At 38.7% G+C, this 22,812-nt stretch overlaps 1 protein-coding gene across 7 annotated transcripts in view; it reads left to right on the forward strand.

The window, feature by feature from the left end:
• sez6b (seizure related 6 homolog b) overlaps window positions 1-22,812 on the forward strand; it is a 166,916-nt gene that overhangs the window by 99,468 nt on the left and 44,636 nt on the right. For all 7 annotated transcript variants that reach the window (XM_058414427.1, XM_058414424.1, XM_058414425.1 and 4 more), the window contains exon 4: window positions 10,698-10,887. In XM_058414427.1, the coding sequence (XP_058270410.1) occupies window positions 10,698-10,887 (190 nt within the window). The remainder of the gene's footprint in view (window positions 1-10,697; window positions 10,888-22,812) is intronic.

Consider the following 22,812-nt stretch of genomic DNA (forward strand, 5'->3'; position numbering starts at 1 on the left):
AAGAAGGAAAGTTCTTATAATAATCTTATAATACTGAAAACTGGAATCAAACCTCTAAAACAAGCCTCTGATCATAAGACGTAGTTTGTGTGAGCAGTGTGGTGGTTTAACTAATTGCCTGCTGATTTCTTCCATTTTTTTCCAGAAAGAAACCTTGAAGGTCCCATGTCATAGAGGTCTTTAATACAGAACTTGGGAGACAGAGTGGAGGTCAGGTCAGGGAGCATGCATGGGTCAGATACACAGTTAATAGTACAAACAATTCTTGCCCAAAGTGTAAAATAACAGCCTTTGAATTAGGCCGCTCTGTTTAAATTGTTTATTGTACAGGAAAATCCTAATAGTATACTGAGTGCTGCACTTAATATATAAGCAATTAGCCCACTTCTGAATAAAATAAAACAAGACCCAAGAGTACAAGGAGATCAAACATCCACACAAACAACAGTAAAAGTCATAGCCTACGCAGATGATGCAACTATAATAATAAGAAGTCAGAATTAGTCTAGTAGTCAATAGAAGTTAAGGGGAAAATGGGGGGGGGTTTGTGGGGTTGAAGCAGCTGTAAACTAGAGAAATATAAAGGACCAAATAATTCCAAATAATTAAAATACAATATTTGCCCAAGTTGCTCTTTCTTGCTACTGTGCGCCATTCAGATGACAAACATTTCTATAAAACAAAAGAAAATGGTGGCTTAGGAGCAATTGAAATTGGAGTCAAGCTAAAAATTGCCTATTGCAAAAATGTTGCACAGGCGGAGGCAAGAAAAGCAATTTGGACAGACAAAGAGACATGGGGAAAAAGGAAGAGCAAGAAAACATGAACCTTACTACAAGCTTATTTACAGTGATCTTCAAATACTAAAAACTGGATATAGACTGGGACAACTCTTCCAACAAACACATTTCTGATGATATAATTAGCTATTATTATGGTGGAGCTCTGCAGTACAAACAACTAACCAGTGAGGAAAGTAAAAAAAAATGTGTCAGAAATGCATTCTCAATTATTTTCTGCATAACTGTAATCACGACAAAACAGCTGAACACTGTTTAATAGAGTATGAAAGATCTGTAGAGATTTGGAGTAAAGTTAAGGCAATGAGATTAAACGTAAATATTACATGGAAGGCATTTATGTATGGGATTATCAGTGGTGTATCACAAAACATGCAAAATTTATACTGGCTAATTGTTTGTACTGTGAATGATAAAATATAGAACACAAAAGCAGGACCCTTGGGCTCATGGGAAATTTAAAAAATAATGTATTATGGAATATTTTTTGCGTGTGTCTTATGAGAGTTAAAATTCATTTTAAATGTTCCACTAATATTAAAAGATGTTTGTATGCGTACTCTGATGTAATAATACACTGCTGATCTAATCTGTATGTAAGTGAAATTTGTAAACAATGCCTGTACATCCTTCTGAAAATTAATAATAATATATCCTGAAATGTTTTCAATATAGTTTAATTTAAAAAGAAAAAAAGAAAAGATGGCCAGAAGTGCAGAAAGTCCAGGAAGGAGAGTTACACAGACGTGTATAAGGTCCAGAAGCAGGTGATTAATTCATAATTTGATTATAATTTAGGGACCTAGATTACATGCACTGAATTAAGTATTTAGCAATTATTCTCTCGTTGCCATGGCCCGGGTTCGATTCCCGGGCAGGGTGCAAAACCAGCCACTGAAGAGTTAACTCTCAGTGCTGGTCCCAAACCTGGGTTAAATGGGAGGGTTGCATCAGGAAGGGCATCGAAACATGCTGACCAAATGATCCACTGTGGCGACCCACAGACAGGGAGCAGTCGAAAGAACGACGACAACAAAACTGTGGGAGTGGTTACACATAGTAAATAAATGTTTTATTTAAGTATTCTTTATAAAGACAATTCATTTACTGAAACCAGTCCTTTAGTTATATCCACTGCTAGCAGGAATATAAAATCAAGCACATAGCATTGCAATCTCCATAAACAAACATTGGCAGTAGAATGATTGGTAGAGCTGAAGAGCTGAGTGAATTAAAACATGCCACACTCATAGGATGCCACCTTTGCTACAAGTTGATTCTTTAAATTTCTGCCCTGTTATTTCTGCCCTGGTCAACTGAAAGTGAAATGGAAGTGTTAACCATGACGTAGTAGATCACACAAACTCACAGAGCGAGGCCACCATGTGCTGAAGCAAATAGCGCGTAAAATTTGCTGATCCTCTGTTGCATCACTCACTAAAGAGTTCCAATCTGCCTCTGGAAGCAGGATCACCACAAGAGCTGTGTGCTGGGAGTTTCACAGTTTTCATGGCCGAGCAGATACACACAAGCTGTAGATCACTATGTGCAATGCCAGGCATCAGCTGGAGTAGTGTGAAGCGTGCTGCCACTGGACCCTGGAGCAGGAGAAACGTGTCCTCTGGAGGGATGACTCTCACTGAAGTGAAACACACTATCTGGCAGGCTAATGGGAAAGACTGGGTTTGGAGAATGCCAGAACACTATCTACCAGCATACAGAGTGGCAAAAGTGACGTGTGGTGGAGAAGGGCTTACGGTCTGGACGTTTTTTCAGGGGTTGGTTTAGATCATTTAGTTCTAGTGAAAGGTATCGTTAACACTTCTGCAAATAAAAAACAGTTTAGAAAGTAGTGTGCTTCAACATTTGTGACAACAGCATGAGCACAAAGACATGGTTTGATTACTTTGGTGTAGAGGAACGTCAGTGGATTGCACAGGACCCTGATCTCACGCCTTTAGAACCCCTCTGAACACCTTTAGGATTAATTGGAATATTGGTTGTGACCCAGACCTTTCCATCCTTTTCATCCAACAACATTGCCTGACTTCACAACCTCTCTTTTAACTAAATTGCACAATTTCCCAAAGACACACTCCAAAATCTCATAGGAAGCTTTCCGAGAGGAGATGAGACTGTTACAGCTGCAAAGTGGGGACAAAACCAGATAAATATAAATGAGGCCACAACTTACGTTTTTCAACAAGCTGATATAAGTGTGATGTTCTTGTGTCCACATACTTTTGAATATGTAACATAGGGATATGTAACCCTCTAATTCTTTGATTTTGGCTATACACTGAAGTCATTTGGGTTTGCGATCCAAAAAAGGACCATGAGAGGACAGATCAGAATTATAGTTTTCATTTCCTGATATTTATATTTATGTAGAACTTTTTTGTTCACGTTTTGCTTGAACCCATGCATTTTTCCAAGTGATCAAAACTATTGGAACATGTGACTGAAAGGTGTTTCTGGTTGCTCAGGTGTGTCCTGTAGATTGATTGTTTATATAGATGTACATGCATACTGACAGTTTATTGACATTTAAATCAAAATCTGTTAGTTTTCGTTGATCTAATTTGCTCTACAAGTTGTTCATCTGTGTGTTTGATATAGCTATTTGCCCTGTTTTTATTCAAAGTCTTCTTGTGGTTGGGATTGTACACCTGAGTGTTCTTTAGGTGTATGATCCCAGTGTTTGGGTGTTTTGTCCTGTCCCAGATAAGCTCGTTATCTTTGGCATGTCAGTCCTATTTAGTGTCCTTCCTGCTGGAAAGACTTCTGCTTGACATCTTTGACCAATTTTGTTCCCATGTTGCTTCTGCTATTATTTTTTCCTACTTTCTCTCTCTGTCTCTCTCCACTGCTCTCTGCCTTTCTTCTCTATTTCTGTTGCTCTCTCCTCTTGTCTCCGGATGTCTGTCCCTGTAGATTTCCCATGTTGGTTTATTATCTTGTGTTGAACAACTGTAGTTTATTTATCATGAGGTGATAGGGGAAGGAGTGGGTAAGTGTCAACTCTCCAGTGGGAGGAAGTCAGGATCACAAAGCTCTTTTTGTAGTCTCATCGCTCTTTGCTCCAGGGCTTTCTGCTAATGTGTTAATGTTAATGTGACACAGCATGCATCTCCAGATTAATTAACCATCCTCCTGCAGTCAGCGCACTGATATATTCAGCAGCATGTGTGTGTGTGTGTTTGATAAAGAGAGGTGAGCCTTACAGTATCCTCTGGTTGTATATTCATGATGACTGCCTTTCAAATTTAACCATATATCCTTGAGCCTGTGTTTTATATAAGAATCATCTGATGAGCGAACAGATACAGACATAGCCAAACTGAACATTTGCTGTACATTAACACAACTTGCACAAATGCTTTCTGAAACATTTGCTCGATCAGAGAGCTCCATGTGAGCCACGGTGCAACCGCAAGACCTCCTGTTGATTATTCTCTCAGATCACACTGCTCAGAAACTAGCACGCAATCCACTTTATTTCTTTTACGCTTTAATTTATGACTCTATAGTCATGCCTGCTGTTCCAAAGCTGCCAATTTAGGCTTAGAGAAGAAAGACACAAGAGTGTCACAGTTTTGCTTGATGACTCTGTGGCAATAGTTATGAATGTCATTTAAACCTTAAACAGATTTGACTCTACCGTTTTCTTCTTCTTCTTCTTCTTCTTCTTCTTCCCTGTGACCCATTATAACATTTAATGGTAACTATAAATATCTTTTTAAGCTATAATGATTGAAATAATCATATATTATAAAATATAATGATTGTTATTAGTAACCACACTGTATAATGCAGATGCACAGATTCACTGAAACTGGAAGTCATCTGGTCTTTTTTAATCTTCAGCTGTCCTGTTTTAGTGAGCATGTGCCTGCTACATCCTCTGATTCTTGTTCTTGGAGTGAAACCTCTCAACTTTCTGCAGTTGTCTACTGTTGTAACCCATCTGCCCCAGGTTTATCATGTTGTGTGCTCTGATATGCTTTTCTGATCACCACCTTTGTAATGAGTGGTTAATGGTGTTAGTTTGGGCTTGTATCATTTTTTTCTGATCTCTCAAATCAAGGGTCAAAGTCAAAGTCAAAGTTTTCCCATCTGTAGGTCTTTCACTCACTGGATATATATTTTTTTGCATCATTCCATGTAGACTCTGGCCTCCTGGTGGTCCAGCGGCAGGATCCCGCGCTCTCATTGCCGCGGCCCGGGTTTGATTCCCAGGCAGGGTGCCACCCCAGCCGCTGAAGAGTTGACTCTCAGTGCCAGTCCCAAGCCTGGATCAAAATGGGAGGGTTGTGACAGGAAGGGCATCCGGCGTAAAACCTGTGCCAAATCGCGCGGGTCGATTGATCCTCTACAAAAACAGCGGACCCTGCTAGTGTGCAGGACAAACAAAAAAAAAATCTATGTAGTCTCTAAGTACTGTGGTGATCCTTGCATAAATGATCAGGGGAATAGATGTTTCTAATAAAGTGGACAGTAAGTACTTATACCTATTATGTAAAAATATTATGGCTGCATGGTTTGCATTTCTTTCTTTCTCAGCGCCATACTAATCGATTTTTCTGCTGCTAAATGGCTTTAATACAGGACCCCGAATTAGATTTTGTCAGGTTGCACTTCCCATTTCAGAAAGCTAGCTTTGGCTTGGTTATGTCACAGAGCGCCTGCTTTCTCACTGCTGCTCACCTCCATCATCCCAGCCACCAGTCGCTGTTATGAAATTGAACAGTCTATTTATTTTTGAACACATTGCTGCATCTTCCAGCAAGTTTCTTTTTTTCCTTTTTTTTCTTTTTTTTTCCATGCTTTCTTAACACCATTTTTCTGAACATCTTCTGAACTGTAGTCATGAATATATATTTTAGCACAATCTGCACTGGATAAGCCGCAAACATATATGAATATCAAAATACATTTCTTATTATTATTTGGTTATTTTTCTCTAAAATGTTTATTTAGTTGTAACATTTGCAGGGCAATTTTTGTTGGATACAAGTTGGTTTGCTAACAACCCATGGTATATATGGTTAAGAATATGGTTGAGAGCATTTTTTTAAGTATCGCTCATTACAGAAATATGAGCAACAAATATCCACTGTGTGAACCCTTAACAGAGTGAAGTAGAAAAAATGGGAGCAGAAGTACATGTACCAAAATAAATAAATAAAAATTATTGGGGAACAAAGAACCTTTTTATATTAAAATATTTCTATAATTCAAAGTGTAGGGTGAAGTTGCCTGAGGATGTGGTAGCTTAGTGGTGAAGGTGTTGGACTACTGATAGGAAGGTGGTGATTTTAAGTCCCAGGTCCACCAAGCTGCCACTGCTGGGCCCTTGAGCAAGGCCCTTTACTCTCAAATGCTCAGTTTTATAAAATAAGATAAAAATGTAAGGCGTTGAGGACAAATCTGCCAAATGCCAGAAATGTAAATGTAAAAATCAGTAAATGTGTAAAAAAAAAAAAGAAGAAGAAAAAGAGATGTTTATAAATGACATATTTATGAAAACTAACCCTAGTTTATTACATACATTTTTTAAATAGTACATATACAATTTTTTCATAACACAATGTTATTTTTGTTGAAATAAATTTATACTGTGTTTGTATTTTCTTCTCTAATATAATAATAATAATAATAATAATAATAATAATAATAATAATAATAATAATAATAATATATTAACCGTCTAGGTCTAGGGATTAATACAGATACATTTAAATTTAAATATAAGTCTAAGATTAATCTTGAACTTTTTGTCTAACATTAATTTTGCACTTTTTGTACTATATTTCTTATGTTCTGTAAAGCTGCTTTGAGACAATGTCCATTGTAAAAAGCTATACAAATAGAATAGAATTGAATAACCATCTAACACTTCTTTTCAATAAACCCTTCTAAATGGTTCTATATATATATAGAACAGTTTAGAAACTAAAATGTTTTTTGTTACTTATTTATATATAAGTTTAATTATAAAGTAAGCATGACAAATCTGAAAAGTCCCTGAATATAAGCAATACGGCACATCAATAACTCTCCATTCCCCTGTTTCACGTCATGCTGGCTGATTCCCTGTGGACAGACCGTACGAGCAGGAATAATTGATTCGAGATTAGATTTCCCTCCTTCTAATCCTGTTAGCTGTGTTTGGCACTAAAGGAAATGGACGTTTTCATCAGCCCTGACCTGGCATGCCTTTATAACCACATGTTTGCATGCCAGCATCTGCGTCTGTCTGACAAGTCGGGTTTATACAATGGATTATCCATGTGGGGAAGGCAGTTGGGCCAAATGTCAACTCAAATTGGATTAGTGCATGCGGTATTTTGGATATATTTCATTATGCCAAGGCTTTTAGTGTAATGTGATTACTTTGTAATGCACATGTTTTATAGACCACACTAAGACTTTATTAAGTGTGAATAAATTCTTGAGTACCTGTTGATGTTAACGGAGCTGACATCGTGCTATGTTTTGCTTTTATTAACCATAATAAACCTCAGATTGCAGTGTTTAATTAACCTGTAACATATACATTTATGAATTTTACTCAGTGCCAGTTTAGCATGTAATCTTTCTGACTTTAATGCTAAAGATGAACAGTCTGATGTCGTCTCTGTAACAAAGGCGCAGCAGAGGTGTATTCCTATCAGAATTAATTACACATCTCTAACCTGAGCGTGATGCATGTGCTCGTATGTGTCAGGCTTCATTAACTTGTCCCGGTATTCGAATGAGGTTTGACTCGCACTCTGGGTCATTTCCATTTAGCTGAATCTGATTCTCATTACGTTTGGAGAGTAGAGGCCATGTGAGGCCTTCTTGGTCAGCGTATATAAACTCTGCTATGTTTCACTCACACAGCTGAATTCATCAGGCCAGGTTTGTTTGGAAGACTTAACCTCAATGATACACATTTTTTGTGCTGCACAACACAAAACTTCCCCAGCTGGGACACTGACTCACAAGGTTGTTTACTGTGTGAAGGAGAAGACGTGCGAGGATGCGCATGCTGGCTGTGGCAGACAGGTGATTGTCAGTCGCTCGGTATTCCTGGGTAATTAATGGGCAGGTTTGGCAGAGATGTGGCCCAACAGTGGATAAAGATGCAACAGGAATGCAACAAACATGCCACTGACACTCTGTCTCAGTCCATGGCATTGAATCTGCTGAAGGCGTTGTCTGGGTTGTCTGCTATAATGATGTGTGGGAGAGCAATCTTATGGGTTTGCTGTGTGCTAAAGTACACAATCCGGCTCGTTGTAGCCACAATATGGTTGTGGTGTGTCAGAAATCATGGCGAAGTTTCCTGAACTTGTGACTGTTTTCAAAAACCATGCATAGAACCCCAGTTTTAGGACCCCTATGGCACAGATGTTAAACCCCAAATTTATACATGCATATTATAAAAGAGAAAAAAAGAGGTGTTTAACAGTACTGTGGAATGGAGGACAGATGGAGAGACACTGCAGGAGAAAAGGCAGGGAAATTTTCATGCAAAGCTAGCCACCGCTAATTTATAAAAGGTCTTTGGGATCTTTAAAATGTCACATAAAAATGTCACATTAACAGGTTTTTTATGCTTTCAGCCAATGGGAGACTTCTGATCATGGCATATTTGCATATTCATAAAAGTAATGGCTTCAATTAACAGCAGACACCAAAACGGAGCTTAATGTAGCCTGTAGATTTTAGAGGCTAGAAAAATACAGAAGAGATACTGAGGTACTGAGAGCAGATTATTTTTAGTGACTGCAGACATTGCTAGTGTTACTCAGAGTAACATGTTCAACGACAAATATATAACAACGCCGAATGCACTTCTTTGCTCCAGCTGGGGTTGCAGTATGACCAGTGGTGTTTGAGGTAAAAAATATTTTTTCCCCAGCATCAAAAACAGCAACGGTAAACAAAAATATTGCGGCTTTGTCAGTGCATACAAGAAATGATTGTGATATTGAGCTGTCAATGGAATCTTGAAGTACACTATATTGCCAAAAGTATTCGCTCACCCATCCAAATAATCAGAATCAGGTGTTCCAATCACTTCCATGGCCACAGGTGTATAAAATCAAGCACCTAGGCGTGCAGACTGTTTTTACAAACATTTGTGAAAGAATGGGTCGCTCTCAGGAGCTCAGTGAATTCCAGCGTGGAACTGTGATAGGATGCCACCTGTGCAACAAATCCAGTCGTGAAATTTCCTCGCTCCTAAATATTCCACAGTCAACTGTCAGCTGTATTATAAGAACGTGGAAGTGTTTGGGAACGACAGCAACTCAGCCACGAAGTGGTAGGCCACGTAAACTGACGGAGCGGGGTCAGCGGATGCTGAGGCGCATAGTGCGAAGAGGTCGCCAACTTTCTGCAGTCAATCGCTACAGACCTCCAAACTTCATGTGGCCTTCAGATTAGCTCAAGAACAACGCGCAGAGAGCTTCATGGAATGGGTTTCCATGGCCGAGCAGCTGCATCCAAGCCATACATCACCAAGTGCAATGCAAAGCATCGGATGCAGTGGTGTAAAGCACGCCGCCACTGGACTCTAGAGCAGTGGAGACGCGTTCTCTGGAGTGACGAATCGCGCTTCTCCATCTGGCAATCTGATGGACGAGTCTGGGTTTGGCGGTTGCCAGGAGAACGGTACTTGTCTGACTGCATTGTGCCAAGTGTAAAGTTTGGTGGAGGGGGGATTATGGTGTGGGGTTGTTTTTCAGGAGCTGGGCTTGGCCCCTTAGTTCCAGTGAAAGGAACTCTGAATGCTTCAGCATACCAAGACATTTTGGACAATTCCATGCTCCCAACATTGTGGGAACAGTTTGGAGCTGGCCCCTTCCTCTTCCAACATGACTGTGCACCAGTGCACAAAGCAAGGTCCATAAAGACATGGATGACAGAGTCTGGTGTGGATGAACTTGATTGGCCTGCACAGAGTCCTGACCTCAACCCGACAGAACACCTTTGGGATGAATTAGAGCGGAGACTGAGAGCCAGGCCTTCTCGTCCAACATCAGTGTGTGACCTCACAAATGCGCTTCTGGAAGAATGGTCAAAAATTCCCATAAACACACTCCTAAACCTTGTGGACAGCCTTCCCAGAAGAGTTGAAGCTGTTATAGCTGCAAAGGGTGGACCGACGTCATATTGAACCCTATGGATTAAGAATGGGATGTCACTTAAGTTCATATGCGAGTCAAGGCAGGTGAGCGAATACTTTTGGCAACATAGTGTATTTACACACTGTAGAAAAGTTTGTGCACAACAATAATGGACATTTTTTGGAATTCATGATGCTGATCCAAAAAAAAAACAAGAAAAATGTGTTCATGATTCATGAATTTACATTCTCTAGACACTATAAGTAACATATGTATACTAAGTAACTAACATAATGACTAAATGACATAGATAAGCATAGTCTCACTAGAGCATAGTGTTATTTATTGCAGACTATTCAGGAATTGTCCAGAAGAGTACAGAACAGGTGTCAGAAAACAGACATAAAGAATGAAAACAAGACAATGGTCTTGTTAATAATAGTACAATGCCACACAACTGAAAAAACTCAAATTGAGTATAATGATTTAAAGATAAGACTTTTCAACAATAACATAATAGTTTGTACATAGATAAACTAATCAAGGAGCAACACAAACCAGGTGAACACATTCACATAACAAACCAGTGACAGGATAAGTGTGGAGAAAGGACTATAAAAAAATCTAAATGTTGTTGTGAATGTGAGAAAAAGATGCTGATTTTTTTCTCCAGAATTTCCACATCTAATTACAGTCTAAACAGCTACAACAGATCAGATTGGTTATGCTGAAGTGTGTCATATTCACACCCTCTCTTTATCTTCCTCTCATTTAGGTGATGAATGTGAGTTTGGCTGAAGGGGACTCCGTGAGGTTTGAGGATCTGGGAGGCCGTGAGCCGTCAGTGCTGGCTAATGAGTCCATCCTGATGAAGGGCTTGGTGGTGCGCAGCTACAGCAACCAGATCTCCGTCCACTTCCACAGCCGGAGACCCTGCCACAGCTCCTTCCTCTTACTCTACCAAGGTAAGTGCCTTGTATATATATATATGTGTGTGTGTATGTGTGTGTGTGTGTGTGTGTGTGAGAGAGAGAGAGAGAGAGAGAGAGAGACTGGCACTGTGCCCAGCCAGAGCTTGAGACAAAACCTGCTTATGAGTGTACGCTTGCTGATTAGATTGGTGAGCGCGATTACGTGTCTGGGAGAAAGGGGCTCTCAATCATTACTTTCCATTACGAGAGGCTCTCTGTGCAACGAGGGGGAAAATACTTCTTGTTATCACTTGTCAGTATAATATGCTTATGTTAGCCTGAAAATGACAACTGCTGTCAATAGGCTGCCATATAATTACACTGGAGTAGGGCTCAGATGATATTCCCTGCTAATAGTCCTTTAACAGAGATATGTGACAGATCAGGAAAAAGGTTATTGAGCTCTCGCTACATTGCCAAGTTTTGTTTCTCATTTTGCAGAGGTGCTGAAAAAAAGAAAATTACTTTGTGCACAGACAAATCCCTTTTGTTTCTGTGAACTAATGAACTGTGGCAGGTTAGCAGTGGGGTAATACAATTTCACAGGCTGCTAACATGGCTGTTGGATAAGAGAACCATTTTCCTCATTTTCTGTCTCTGTGTCTTTTTCCCCCTCTCCTTCTGTGTGTGTATGTGTGTGTGTGTGTGTGTATGTTTGTGTGTGTGTGTGTGTGTTTGGGGAGGAGGGTAGGGGGATTGTAATCAACTGTGTGTATTTCCCAGAGAGTGTATCCTGCCCAGCTTAACAGGGAAGGTTTTCATGCTTTTATTAAGCTCACAGCAATCATCCAAAGGCTTTGCCGTGCTCCGTCTATAATGATTTGATACCAAACATCCAATTACCACCCGTCCTTCTCATATGCTCCAACAAGCATGCTGGGTAGAGCTGCACAGGTGAGAATAACTAATATTGCAGCAGTAATTACATTTCCCATCATACTGTGCTGAAAAAAAACCCTAAGCAACAAGCCGCTATAAAAGAGGGTCTCATGAACAGTAAGTTCACAGAACAATCATCTGATGTTTGTTTGAAATTTAGAGATGTAGCTGGAATGACTACTTGTCATTTTCTTTAGAAACTGGGCGCTGCTGCTGAAAGATTATATATCTGTATGAGAATGGAAACTCCAGCCTCAGTGTTATATTTACACAGACTATATAGGAAGGATGATGAGGGCATTGTTTGGCCCCCTGCTATATAGCGTTAATGATGCTTCGCAGGTCCATCCATAGTCTCGCACCTGGCACTCCACTGGACGCCCCATCTGTCCTCCACACCTGCATGTTTGGCAGAAACCTGCATGATCTGACAGATGAGAGCTCCTCTAAATAGCAGCCTGCATCAGGAGGCAAGCACATTAAAGATTAAGGCCACTCAATAATTCACATGACAATAAAAGTGCGCCATCACCCCTCCTATCGGGTATCATTAAAGGTTAAATACAAACAAGGCAGGATTGATGGACTGGGTTCAGAAGGAGAGAGAAGTGATTTTAGGACCTGACTGATTGTTCGACAAATAATAATGAACAACAATGCTCCAGAGTTTACTGCCAGCTCAAATGTTATGTGAAATAAAGATTCTCCTTACTTCACTGGGAGCACTTAAACCAGTGTAGAGAGATTCAGCAAATTAAAATGTGCTTCAATACTGATGTCTATCTAGAATTATTTGAGTATTGAGCATCATCATGAGCTTTAAGTACCCATCAGTGCATTAATTCATTAGTTGCTATAGCAATTAGGCGGCTAATAGCTTTGACGTCTCTCACACATAAGGTCTGATTTATTTCCTAAATCCGTTTTTTTCTTCCTTCTTTCTTTGACCGAATGCTATGTTTGGGCCGGAAACATGTATAATTTAATGGAAACTTTTTGATTTTTTGGTTGGGTGAATTTTTCGTGTTTGCCCTCTGTTGCTATATTTGTGATTATAAATTAATGACACATGCCGACAAGGTGGAATGCCACATAAAATCTATATATGCACTAGAAAAAAAATTGTAGATCACTGCCTCCCAGAATCCCCTTAGTGCACTACTTTCTCACCTGCAGTGCTCTGTGAGCTGTTTGTCTTGGTTATGCTGCAATTGGGACTACATTACCCATCAGCCCCTGCATGTCACACCACCTTGTTACATGTCTAACTGAGCACTCACACCTGTTCTGTGTTTCCACCAATCAGGTCCTACTTAAGTTCTTGTTAAAGTGTGCCTCATGTCATGCTTCTGTAGATGTTGTGTGGGTTTGTTACTTTGCTCAGAATAATTTTATCCATTAGTCTGTATGTTTTGCGGTTTTGTGTACTTACATGTTCATACACTGCACTATAAAAGCCTGTGCTTGTGTCTGTCGCCTCTAAAAATCTCTGACACTGTTCTATTCATTTCTTTTTCAATATTCCTTATTTACATAACCTCCTAGCATAAACTTCTGTTAAGTAGACTTTATTTGTTACATATACATTCATAAATTCTTTTCTGGCATATACCCATCCTTGGAGGGTGGGGTCAGAGCGCAGGGACAGCCATGATGCAGTAGGGAGGGTGGGGCCTTGCTCAAACGCCCAACAGGGGCAGCTTGGCAGTGCCGGGGCTTGAACCCTGAGCTTCTGATCAACAAATCATCACCACCCTCATTCTGATTGAACAGCTTAATTATTTTAAGCACTCGCTCACTTACAGTAGCTCTGAGCCTGGTCAGGATCACACTGGATCCAGAGGCCATATCAGAAAACCTGGGAATGATGTGAGAACAAACCCTGGATGGGAACCCATCCATTGCAGGCCACCATACACACAGATTCATTCACACCAGCAAATGACATAATGATGAAAAAATAAAATAAAAAGAATAAATACACACGTTCAAACCCTCTGCTTGATCTAGGACCTGGAATCTACAATCAGATTCAATATTCTGTACCTAGCAGTCTCTATTTCTTCTGGTGTTAACTCTGAGACTTGTGAAGTGGCTCTCTGATGGCAACAAGTTATCCAGCGGTGAAGTTGATCAGAGCAGTACAGATTTTATTTCTTTCTCTGCTTGTGGTATAGCTCTGTGAGATGAACCTGTCTCCTCATATGAGTCGACTAGATGCTCTGATAAGACTTTCAGGCAACAAAGCAAAAGTTTACAGGGAGTACAGTGAAAAATAAAGTGAAAGCTGAAATGATGTTTTTTTTATATTATGCAGTACATTGTATAGACAGTTTGTGGATTGCATTAGGGTCTGTGGGAATTGTGTCTGGGATTAGTTTATCCAGTATAAGTGGGTTTGGTGGTTGTTTCTCAGAATCTGCTCTGGGCAGGAACATTTCCACACTCTGTAGGTTTCTTCCTGCTGTTTTTTTTCCTATGAAGATGTTAAACACAATATGGCTTCATGTGGTGTGTTTACTATTGCAATACTTGCTTATGCATTATCTGTTAATTTGCTCATACATTTTTTGTATGTTTTACAAATAAATTTTTCAAATTAACAGATATAATAGAAAACATTGTGCACTGATAAAAATGACATGTATTGATGATCAGTGAATGAATGAATGGATGAATGAATAGGGATTTCCCTGTAAGAAAACCAGCTTTATCAACACTTCATTATTAAATAGAAATTATTTTCAGTTTTCTCAAAAATGCTCAAAAATCAGCCCTGCAGGCAAATTGGATTATTCAGCAATAATGAGGTTGCTTGAATTATTAGCTTTTTATTAGCAATAAAAATCTGCCTGAAAACAAATTGAATTTAAATCAGCCAACATTAAATGAAAGCTAAACAGGCATTTAAAACATATTATGCTTCCAGAGCTTTGATGAGAATTGAAATTGGCTTTTCATATTTCATGCCATGGTGGAACAAATTTACAGTAGTCTGGAATGGTCTTTTATTTTTCTTCCTTGTGTTCTTAAGATAAATTTTCTCTACATTATTGGACTTACAGCACATGCTATAATTTAGCACACGCTTTAACAGAAATTAGCTGGTAAAGCAGTAGAGTAATAGCCTCACGGCCCTGTGGCTGAAACCCCCTAAGGGTTTAAGCTTGAGCTCAGTTGACTGTGTGGTGTTTGACTATAATTTCTCCTTTGGGATCAATAAAGTACATCTATCTATCTATCGATCTGCCTATCTGTCTAACCGTAGAGACGACCTAACGGCTCAAATTGACTGGCAGTGAAACTGAGCGCCTGTTCGGGATCACTATAATGTTCACTGGGGTTATAGTTGCACATTTATGAGTCACTTACTAACATTCTGAAGTTTCTGAACTCACTGACAAACATAAGATAGTAGGTATGCCTAGTAATGGATTTTGACAGATAACACAGATAACTTTTACCTTGAGATCAGAAGAAAAAAAGAAATAAGGCATGGCCTTCCTGGGCTTCTTATGAGTAATATTTTACAGCTATTGGTTCAATACTGTGTGTTCCTCCCAAAACCATGCCATGAAATTAACCGGTGTCCCGTAAAGGATGCACTCGCACCCCGCACTGTGTGTTTCTTGGATTGGCCCCGATTCCACTGCAACCTGCTGATGAATTTATTCCACCGAATTACTTTCTTTATTACTATAAATACTGAGAAAATGTTTTATGGTCAAAGAGCTGCTGTGACCCTTATCTATCATTCTGTGCTTTATGCCATTTAAACATATATATAGAAAAAGCCAGTGATCAAATAGAAGATTTAGAAGACATTTTATATGTCTAAGCTTATCATTCTCACTGCTTTTTCTCTCTCTTTCCACCCACATCAGCTTTGACTATTGAACTTAAATCCCCTGTGTTTTCCTCTCTATATAATGTACATATAAAGCAGTGGTTTTAACACGTTGACCTAAATGAAGTGTAGGAGTTAAACACAAATGTTTGCCATGCATGTTGTGTAGAAGAGCAAAAGGTCTTAACTTTAGGTTTCTGTGATTTCCCTGTTCTAGTATATCTACCTACATAAAGCTTCTTCGGGATAATGTCTAGTGTTAAAAGTGCTCAGAACTGAACTCGAAATCGTTTTGTTTGGTAGGAGCTGAGTCGCTCAAACACTGATTCTTTGTGATTTAAGAAGGAATCTGTCTAATACATGTCAATGAATTGTAGATACTGACCTGGACCACAGAATTTGGAATTATATTGTTTCACACAATGAGTGCAATATACCAAAAAATACTGCTGAGGTAACATGGATAAATCTCACTATAATTAGCATTAGTCTAAGCACTCAGAAAAACAGTCACCAGAAACATCTGAGGTTTGTGTAGATGCTTCAATCATACAGCAAAACATTTACACCCTGATTTACTGAGATCCCAAATAAAGAGGTTCATTTATACAATATAATAAACCGAGCATGCAGCAGACGGAAGAACCATTATCTAAATGATGTGATGTGCGACAATGTATAAGGAAACATTAATTAAAATGAGTTCTATATTATAGCTATCCTCGATGTCTGACTCTTATAGGGGAGAGTAAGCTGAAGCTAAAACCTGCAATGAGACAATGTACCAGATATGATAGACTGTGCATGCAGTATGATATCTTTGTGGTGCATTAGAAGTGGAAATGTACAGTAAATATCTATTATGAGCCATTTTTAACTCTGATACTTTTGTCATTTGTAATTTTGTAAAACCTAATCATTATAATTGATTTTTATTTTTGTCAAATAGCAGAGAGAGGAATTTAATATCTGCTTTTTGTGTGTACAAATGTTTTCTTACATTATTTTCAAGCACAAGTACATCCCACTAATGCAAAAGAATCTGCATGTACTTTTGCACCTGCAGATAAAAATACCCAAATGTAATATTTTTTTAAGATTTTCCAAGCAAAATATTAGGTATTCAAGGCTTCATGCTGATGATGGAACATAATATATTTTGCATCCGTACATGGTGATGAGAGCTGTGAAAATATCGGTCTCTAGTGTAGTCAGGGCAACAGTGACAGTTTCCTCTTCTTACGTCATACAGATACATGCATTTCACGGCATCACTGAATAAATCTCTTAATTTGAGCTGAATCTATATATAGAAACTGAAGCACTGAAAACGACCAATGAATATAAATGTAACGTTTTCCGATGTGAACTAACAAACAGTGGAAGAAGCTACAGTTTGGGCGGGTTCTCAAAGGTTTTTACAAAGTATTTTATGCCACACTATTAATAGAATAAAAGTTTATAGCTGCTCTGCTGTATAAGGTAATGCAAATCAGTGCTAAATGTGACAGAAAACAGTAAAGAGATTCTCAAGCTTAAGCCTTTTTACCACTACACTGGAATTTCATTCCAAATCAAATGGAAATCGACTTATCCGTGTAAACAAATGAATTATTTTGTTGTCTCAAGTCTGAAAGATACATAGAATTTTAGTGATTGATGCTGATGCCTTTCAATTTTTAGAAGGCAACATCTCAGAGAGCAGAAACCTTTTTTTTTTTACTTTTAGATAGATAGATATACTTTACTGATCCTATGAGGGAAATTTTTGTGTTATAACAGCTTAGTCAGTTACAAGATACAACATGCACACACACACAGTTGTGTACCCATATTTACATTAGTATTTACATCACAGTACACATGTGCAAACTGGCAGTAGATAATAAATATGAAGTACTTTTCTGTAATTACATTGCCTCTAGTAGGCTGAATTAAAACTGAAATACTGATAAACTACAAATTCTTAAATTCCTAAATTCTTCTTTCACATGAGCCATTAAACACTGTGGAGCGTGACATGACAAGGAAAGTCAATGTTGAACATGGACACAACAAAACCCTTTCTGGTTTTACTTGTTGAAATATTGTCTTTTACTTTATACCACTCTTACAGTATCTCTGTGACAAATAGCATGTGGATTTGTACTAATCCAGTAGAGAGGAAATGAAAGCGTTTCATTAAACGATCAAATTTTCCCCACCAGATGCATGTAGCATAGGTTTATAAAGCTTTAACTTCCAGATTTGTCCAGATAAAGCCATCGAGAACTTGCTACTTAATTATATAAAACTAGATTTTTTTTGGATCATTTTTTTTTCTCTGTCTCTCTGATAATGATTTCAAGCATGTATAAGACAGATGGGCAGAAATTCAATTGTCTTCCTTTAAGGTCACCTTGTTCAGTAGGATAATGTGTGAACGTTTTTTATTAGATAAGCATGAAGGAGGAGACAGATTTGATTACATGTCGATACACTTCTTCTAACCACCTGGATAATTAATTTCCTTCTGCACAAGCACATTGTCAGGGAGATCTGCAGCCTAATGAATCCTGATCCCTAATTCTGGAGCCATGACTTTGAGTTATCAGAAACGACCCCGGCTGCTTCAGTTGGGTGTAATCTTTCTGACGAGCAGCACACACTGATAAAGAACTTTATGCGTTCAAGAAAATGGGCAACAGCAAATCAGCTGAAATAAGCTGCATCAGCTATAGTGGTGAGAGATATCTATTGAACTCGAGAGCATTTCTAAATGGTTTCAAATTGTGTTTGATCTTCTCAGTCCGTTATTTTTAGGATTAGATCAGATTCAGATGTTGGCCTCTTTTTCTCCTTGACTTACTTATTCAGCCCTGGAACAGATATTGCTTTGATTTGATTCAATGATTTTCAGTAACCTCTTTAACCTGGACCCAGAGCTTAACCCGCAAACGCTGAAAAACACTGAATATGACTGAATGTGACACACACACACACACACACACACATTTGATCCTAGGGGAAACTTATAACCAATCTACCTACTGGCATGTTTTTTGTCTGCCGATGGAACCTTAAGGAAACCCATGCAGGCGCAAGAACATGTCACCATGTCATCATCACACAGTCACAGTAATCAGAGCTCAGAATTAAAGCAGGAGGTGTCTTGAATAGGCCTCTCTATATAAATACATGATGTCTGTGGAGGGCAATCAGAATGAAAGAATATGGAAGCTGCTCTGATATTTAGCAGAGTGTCAACATTTAGAGTTGTTAAAGAGTTATGATGGGCAGGATGCATTTCATCTCCTTGGCAAGTTTAGCTCACACTCAGGCTGGATCATTTCTGCAACATTAATTTTACCGATCATCTGCCTCATAACACTAAAAGAGCCAATAATGAAGCTAAACCACCCCATCCTCACTCATTTCATTTTATGATTGTATGGTCTGAAAGTCAGTGATCTCTCTCTCTCTCATTCTCTCTCTCTCTCTCTCTCTCTCTCTAATCCATCATTATTTATGTAGCGTTTCTGGTCTTTATCTAAAGCTATTTAGAATATATTTAGTTCCAGTCCACTGATCTCGATGTAAGTAATGACCAAATCTGAACACTGTGCTACAAATGTTAATTATTAAAGCTAAAAGTCACAATACAGAGACAGACACATGTATCTGCCTGTTGTGTTCATATATCATTTATTGTGTATGTCATGTACTTGCGGCAATGGTAGCTCAAGTGGTAAAGACTCTCGGTTGTTTATTGGAAGATCAGGGTTTAAGCCTCAGCACTACCAAGTTGCCAAGTCCCCCGAACACAACCCCCAACCCCCACCTCAAGGGCCCTGTTTCATGGTTCTGTCCCTAACTCTCCAAGGATGGGCTATATAAAGAAAGAAATTCACTGTGCAGTAATTGATGTGACAAATAAAGGCTACTTAACTTGCTCAACAAGGACACCTGGCTTTACAAAATGCAAAGCATTTTTCTGTGTCAGCTTTTAATAGCTTAATATTTTTTGGCAATCCTCAGAGGCATATTGTCTCTTGGAGCATGTCTCGGAGGTTTGTAGAGCTGGTGTACACCTCTCTCACATGTATTCCATACAGGCAGCACTGCCTACTACCTCTATAATTAAATCCCACACAGATTGATGGTGTATTTGCTGTGATGAAAAAACATTTTCTATAAGTTGTTCATTCATAAAGTGCAGTAATTGCATGCAAATAGATTCTTAGCACACTATCGACACCTATCTGGAGCTCCCTTTAGATTAGCCATTTTAGGAAAGAGATCAGTTAAATGTTTGGAGAAAAGAATAAGAGTCTTTCATTCACTTTCCAGTGATGTAATGATGATTAGTACTTGGACTTATTATTTTAGCCTGGCAGCCATTAGATTGAAGGTGTTCCTGTGAGCTGCACCTGCAGTAGGTTTCTGCAAGTCTGTCTCTGGACTGTGAAGTAGTTTATGAACATTATAAGCTACAGTGGATACTGAACGTCACACCACCAGTGTTAAAATGGCAGGGTTTTTTATGTTAAAAAGGAAACCAAGACAGATCTCTCTTTTTAAAAATCAGAACAATGTGAAAAACAATCAAGCATATTAGGGAAAAACAGGAAAAATAAAAGGATATAATAACTTTATAATTAAGAATGTGCCTGTTTTCAGAATGAACCAATCACATTCAATCTCATGTTTCAAAAGTAATTATCATACAGCTTATCATAAATTGTTATCATAAATTCTTTCTGTTTTCTTCTTGGTTTCATCCAACTGCTGAGGTCATGGTCCATAAACAACTCACAAAGCATGTATGATATCTTACTTGCTGAAAGGTATTGATCAGATTAGATGTACAGTACAGGCAGAAGATAGAGAAAATGGTGCACCACATTGATTCAAGATCACAACATTCCTGCAAAATTTATAAAAGGATAAGACAAAAAAAATGCAACAGGTATAATAATGTTATAATTCCAAAAGGATGTTTGGTTTTTTTTTTTAAAAAAAAAGCCCTTCAGCAAAAGAATACCTCTCCCACAGTGCAGCATGATGGTGGCAGCATCATGCTTTAAGGCTGCTTTTCTTCAGTCAGAACTGGGGCTTTTATCAAGATGGAGGGGATCATGAATAGATACAAAAGCCAGTCAATTTTAGAGGGAAACCTTCAGGTGTCTGCTAGTACGTTGAAGATGAAAAGGCATTTCAACGTTCAGCAACACAATGACCCAGAGCATACATATAAATCAACAAAGGAATGGTTTTAACCAAAAGAAGATCAGTGTTTAGGATGCCACAATCCAGACCTGAATCCAGCTAACGAATCTGTGACCTGAAGCAGGCTGTGCATGTGAGATACTCTTACAATTTAATGCATCTAGAATGTCTTTGCAAGAAAAGATGTGCCATGCTGATAGACTCTTACCCAAAAAGACTGGGTGGTGTAATAAAATCAAAATGTGCTTCAGAAATAATTTTAGTTTGTGGGTGTACAAAATTATGCAACTATGCAACTCATTTTTCCTATTTCAATCAATGTTTATACGTTGTAATTTCACAATGATGGTGGAAACAGGGTGTACAGACTGTTCTATGTCCATTGTACCTGGAGCTCAGATTAGATTAAATTCCTGGCTTTGCTTTCCAAACCACAGTCCTGGTTCTTCAGGGTCCAATGCCTGTCATTCACAGTGATGACAGTCCAGCCATAAATCTCCAAGGTCCTCCCCTTAGTTATTTATTACTCTCCCCTGACACAGAGTGCAGTGAGGAGAGCTCATATAAAACAGTGGAGTAAAGCTCTTAGTCTCCACCTGTTTCCTTTGAGACTGTACAACAAAAAGAGGTAGCTCTCCTGCCTCTAATTCACCAAACAGCTTTCAGGAATATAGCATGAACGCAGTATGAATCCAGCCTGAACACAAAAACTACAAGCATGCCTCGAATTCTGAATGCTTCCGTTTGACATAAAAGCAACAAATACTTTCCAACATCCAGTGCTGCCTTGTACACATTTTTTATTGTCTTGGACACATCACTTCCTGCAATTCACACAAAAAGAGGCCAGGATATTTTGAAGATGCTCCTCCACAACTCTGTTGGCTGAGATTTTCGATCGATTCATGCACAAATGAAACTCTTAACCCTTTCTTCAAAAAGCAGGAACAATTTGTGGCCTGTAGAGGAACGACATACAAAGCGATTCTAATTGGCCTCTAGGGAATTACAGGAGGGGGTGGCTGTGGAGGATAATAATGTTGAAATCATTTTTAGGCATCAGAAAACTGCTTCATTTTAAGGATATTTAATTCTTTCAAAATGTGAGAGAAAGTAATTCCCATGATACTAAACCATGAGTTCATTTGCAAAATGTATTCCTTTAGTCGAGGCATTTCTTAAGTGCTGAACATGCTGCTTTTTTTAATCATGTAAGCATTTTGCTAGTTTAAAGGCTATATCGTGTGCCTTTATCGGGTCAAATTTTTTTCTTTATATAAATGTTAACATAAAATCTGACAAATAAAGAATTTTTGGCACATCAGGTCGAAACCTAAATATACGCTAGTTCGTAGTAATTAACAAGTAGTAGTAAATTTAGCCATTATAACAGAAACAGATATATTGATTTATATTGATCACACAAACATCAATTATGCATAAATTTCATATAAATGAGACTGGATAGAGACAGAGTTAGCTTGTTTCCAGTATGCACAGCTTGAGTGACTAACGAGCCATGCTGCAGGATTTGTATTCATGCAGACAATCTTTAGGCTCCCTAGAAGCTGAGGATGAACACTTGCTATAAATCTCCGGTTCAGATGCCTCCTGTGCTGACTATGCTGCATTGCTGCTGATATTAACACATGTGCCTGGCAGATTTGAACCAGATCTCAACCAGGTGTTGGAGCCTAAACTGCACCTAAAACTAAACTGCCTGCTAATCATAAACATGCATGACATGTCCTTGTCTCAGTGAGAGGAGCCTGAGCTGTTACTTGCTGAAGGCACAAGGCTTTTCTGCAGAAAGGGATGAGAAAGATAGTCACCTGCCACCTGCCACAAATCAATCACTCGGGGTTGAGCAGAGAGCAGAACAAATCAGCTAGAATTCTCTATCTAACACTCACACTCTCTTTTTCTCCCTTTTCCCACCCATCAGGCATCTCTCCCCATCACATCAACCAGGGAGGGCGGAATCT

This window comes from Hemibagrus wyckioides, linkage group LG17 (assembly GCF_019097595.1).
Source record: "Hemibagrus wyckioides isolate EC202008001 linkage group LG17, SWU_Hwy_1.0, whole genome shotgun sequence".
Lineage (NCBI taxonomy): Eukaryota > Metazoa > Chordata > Actinopteri > Siluriformes > Bagridae > Hemibagrus > Hemibagrus wyckioides.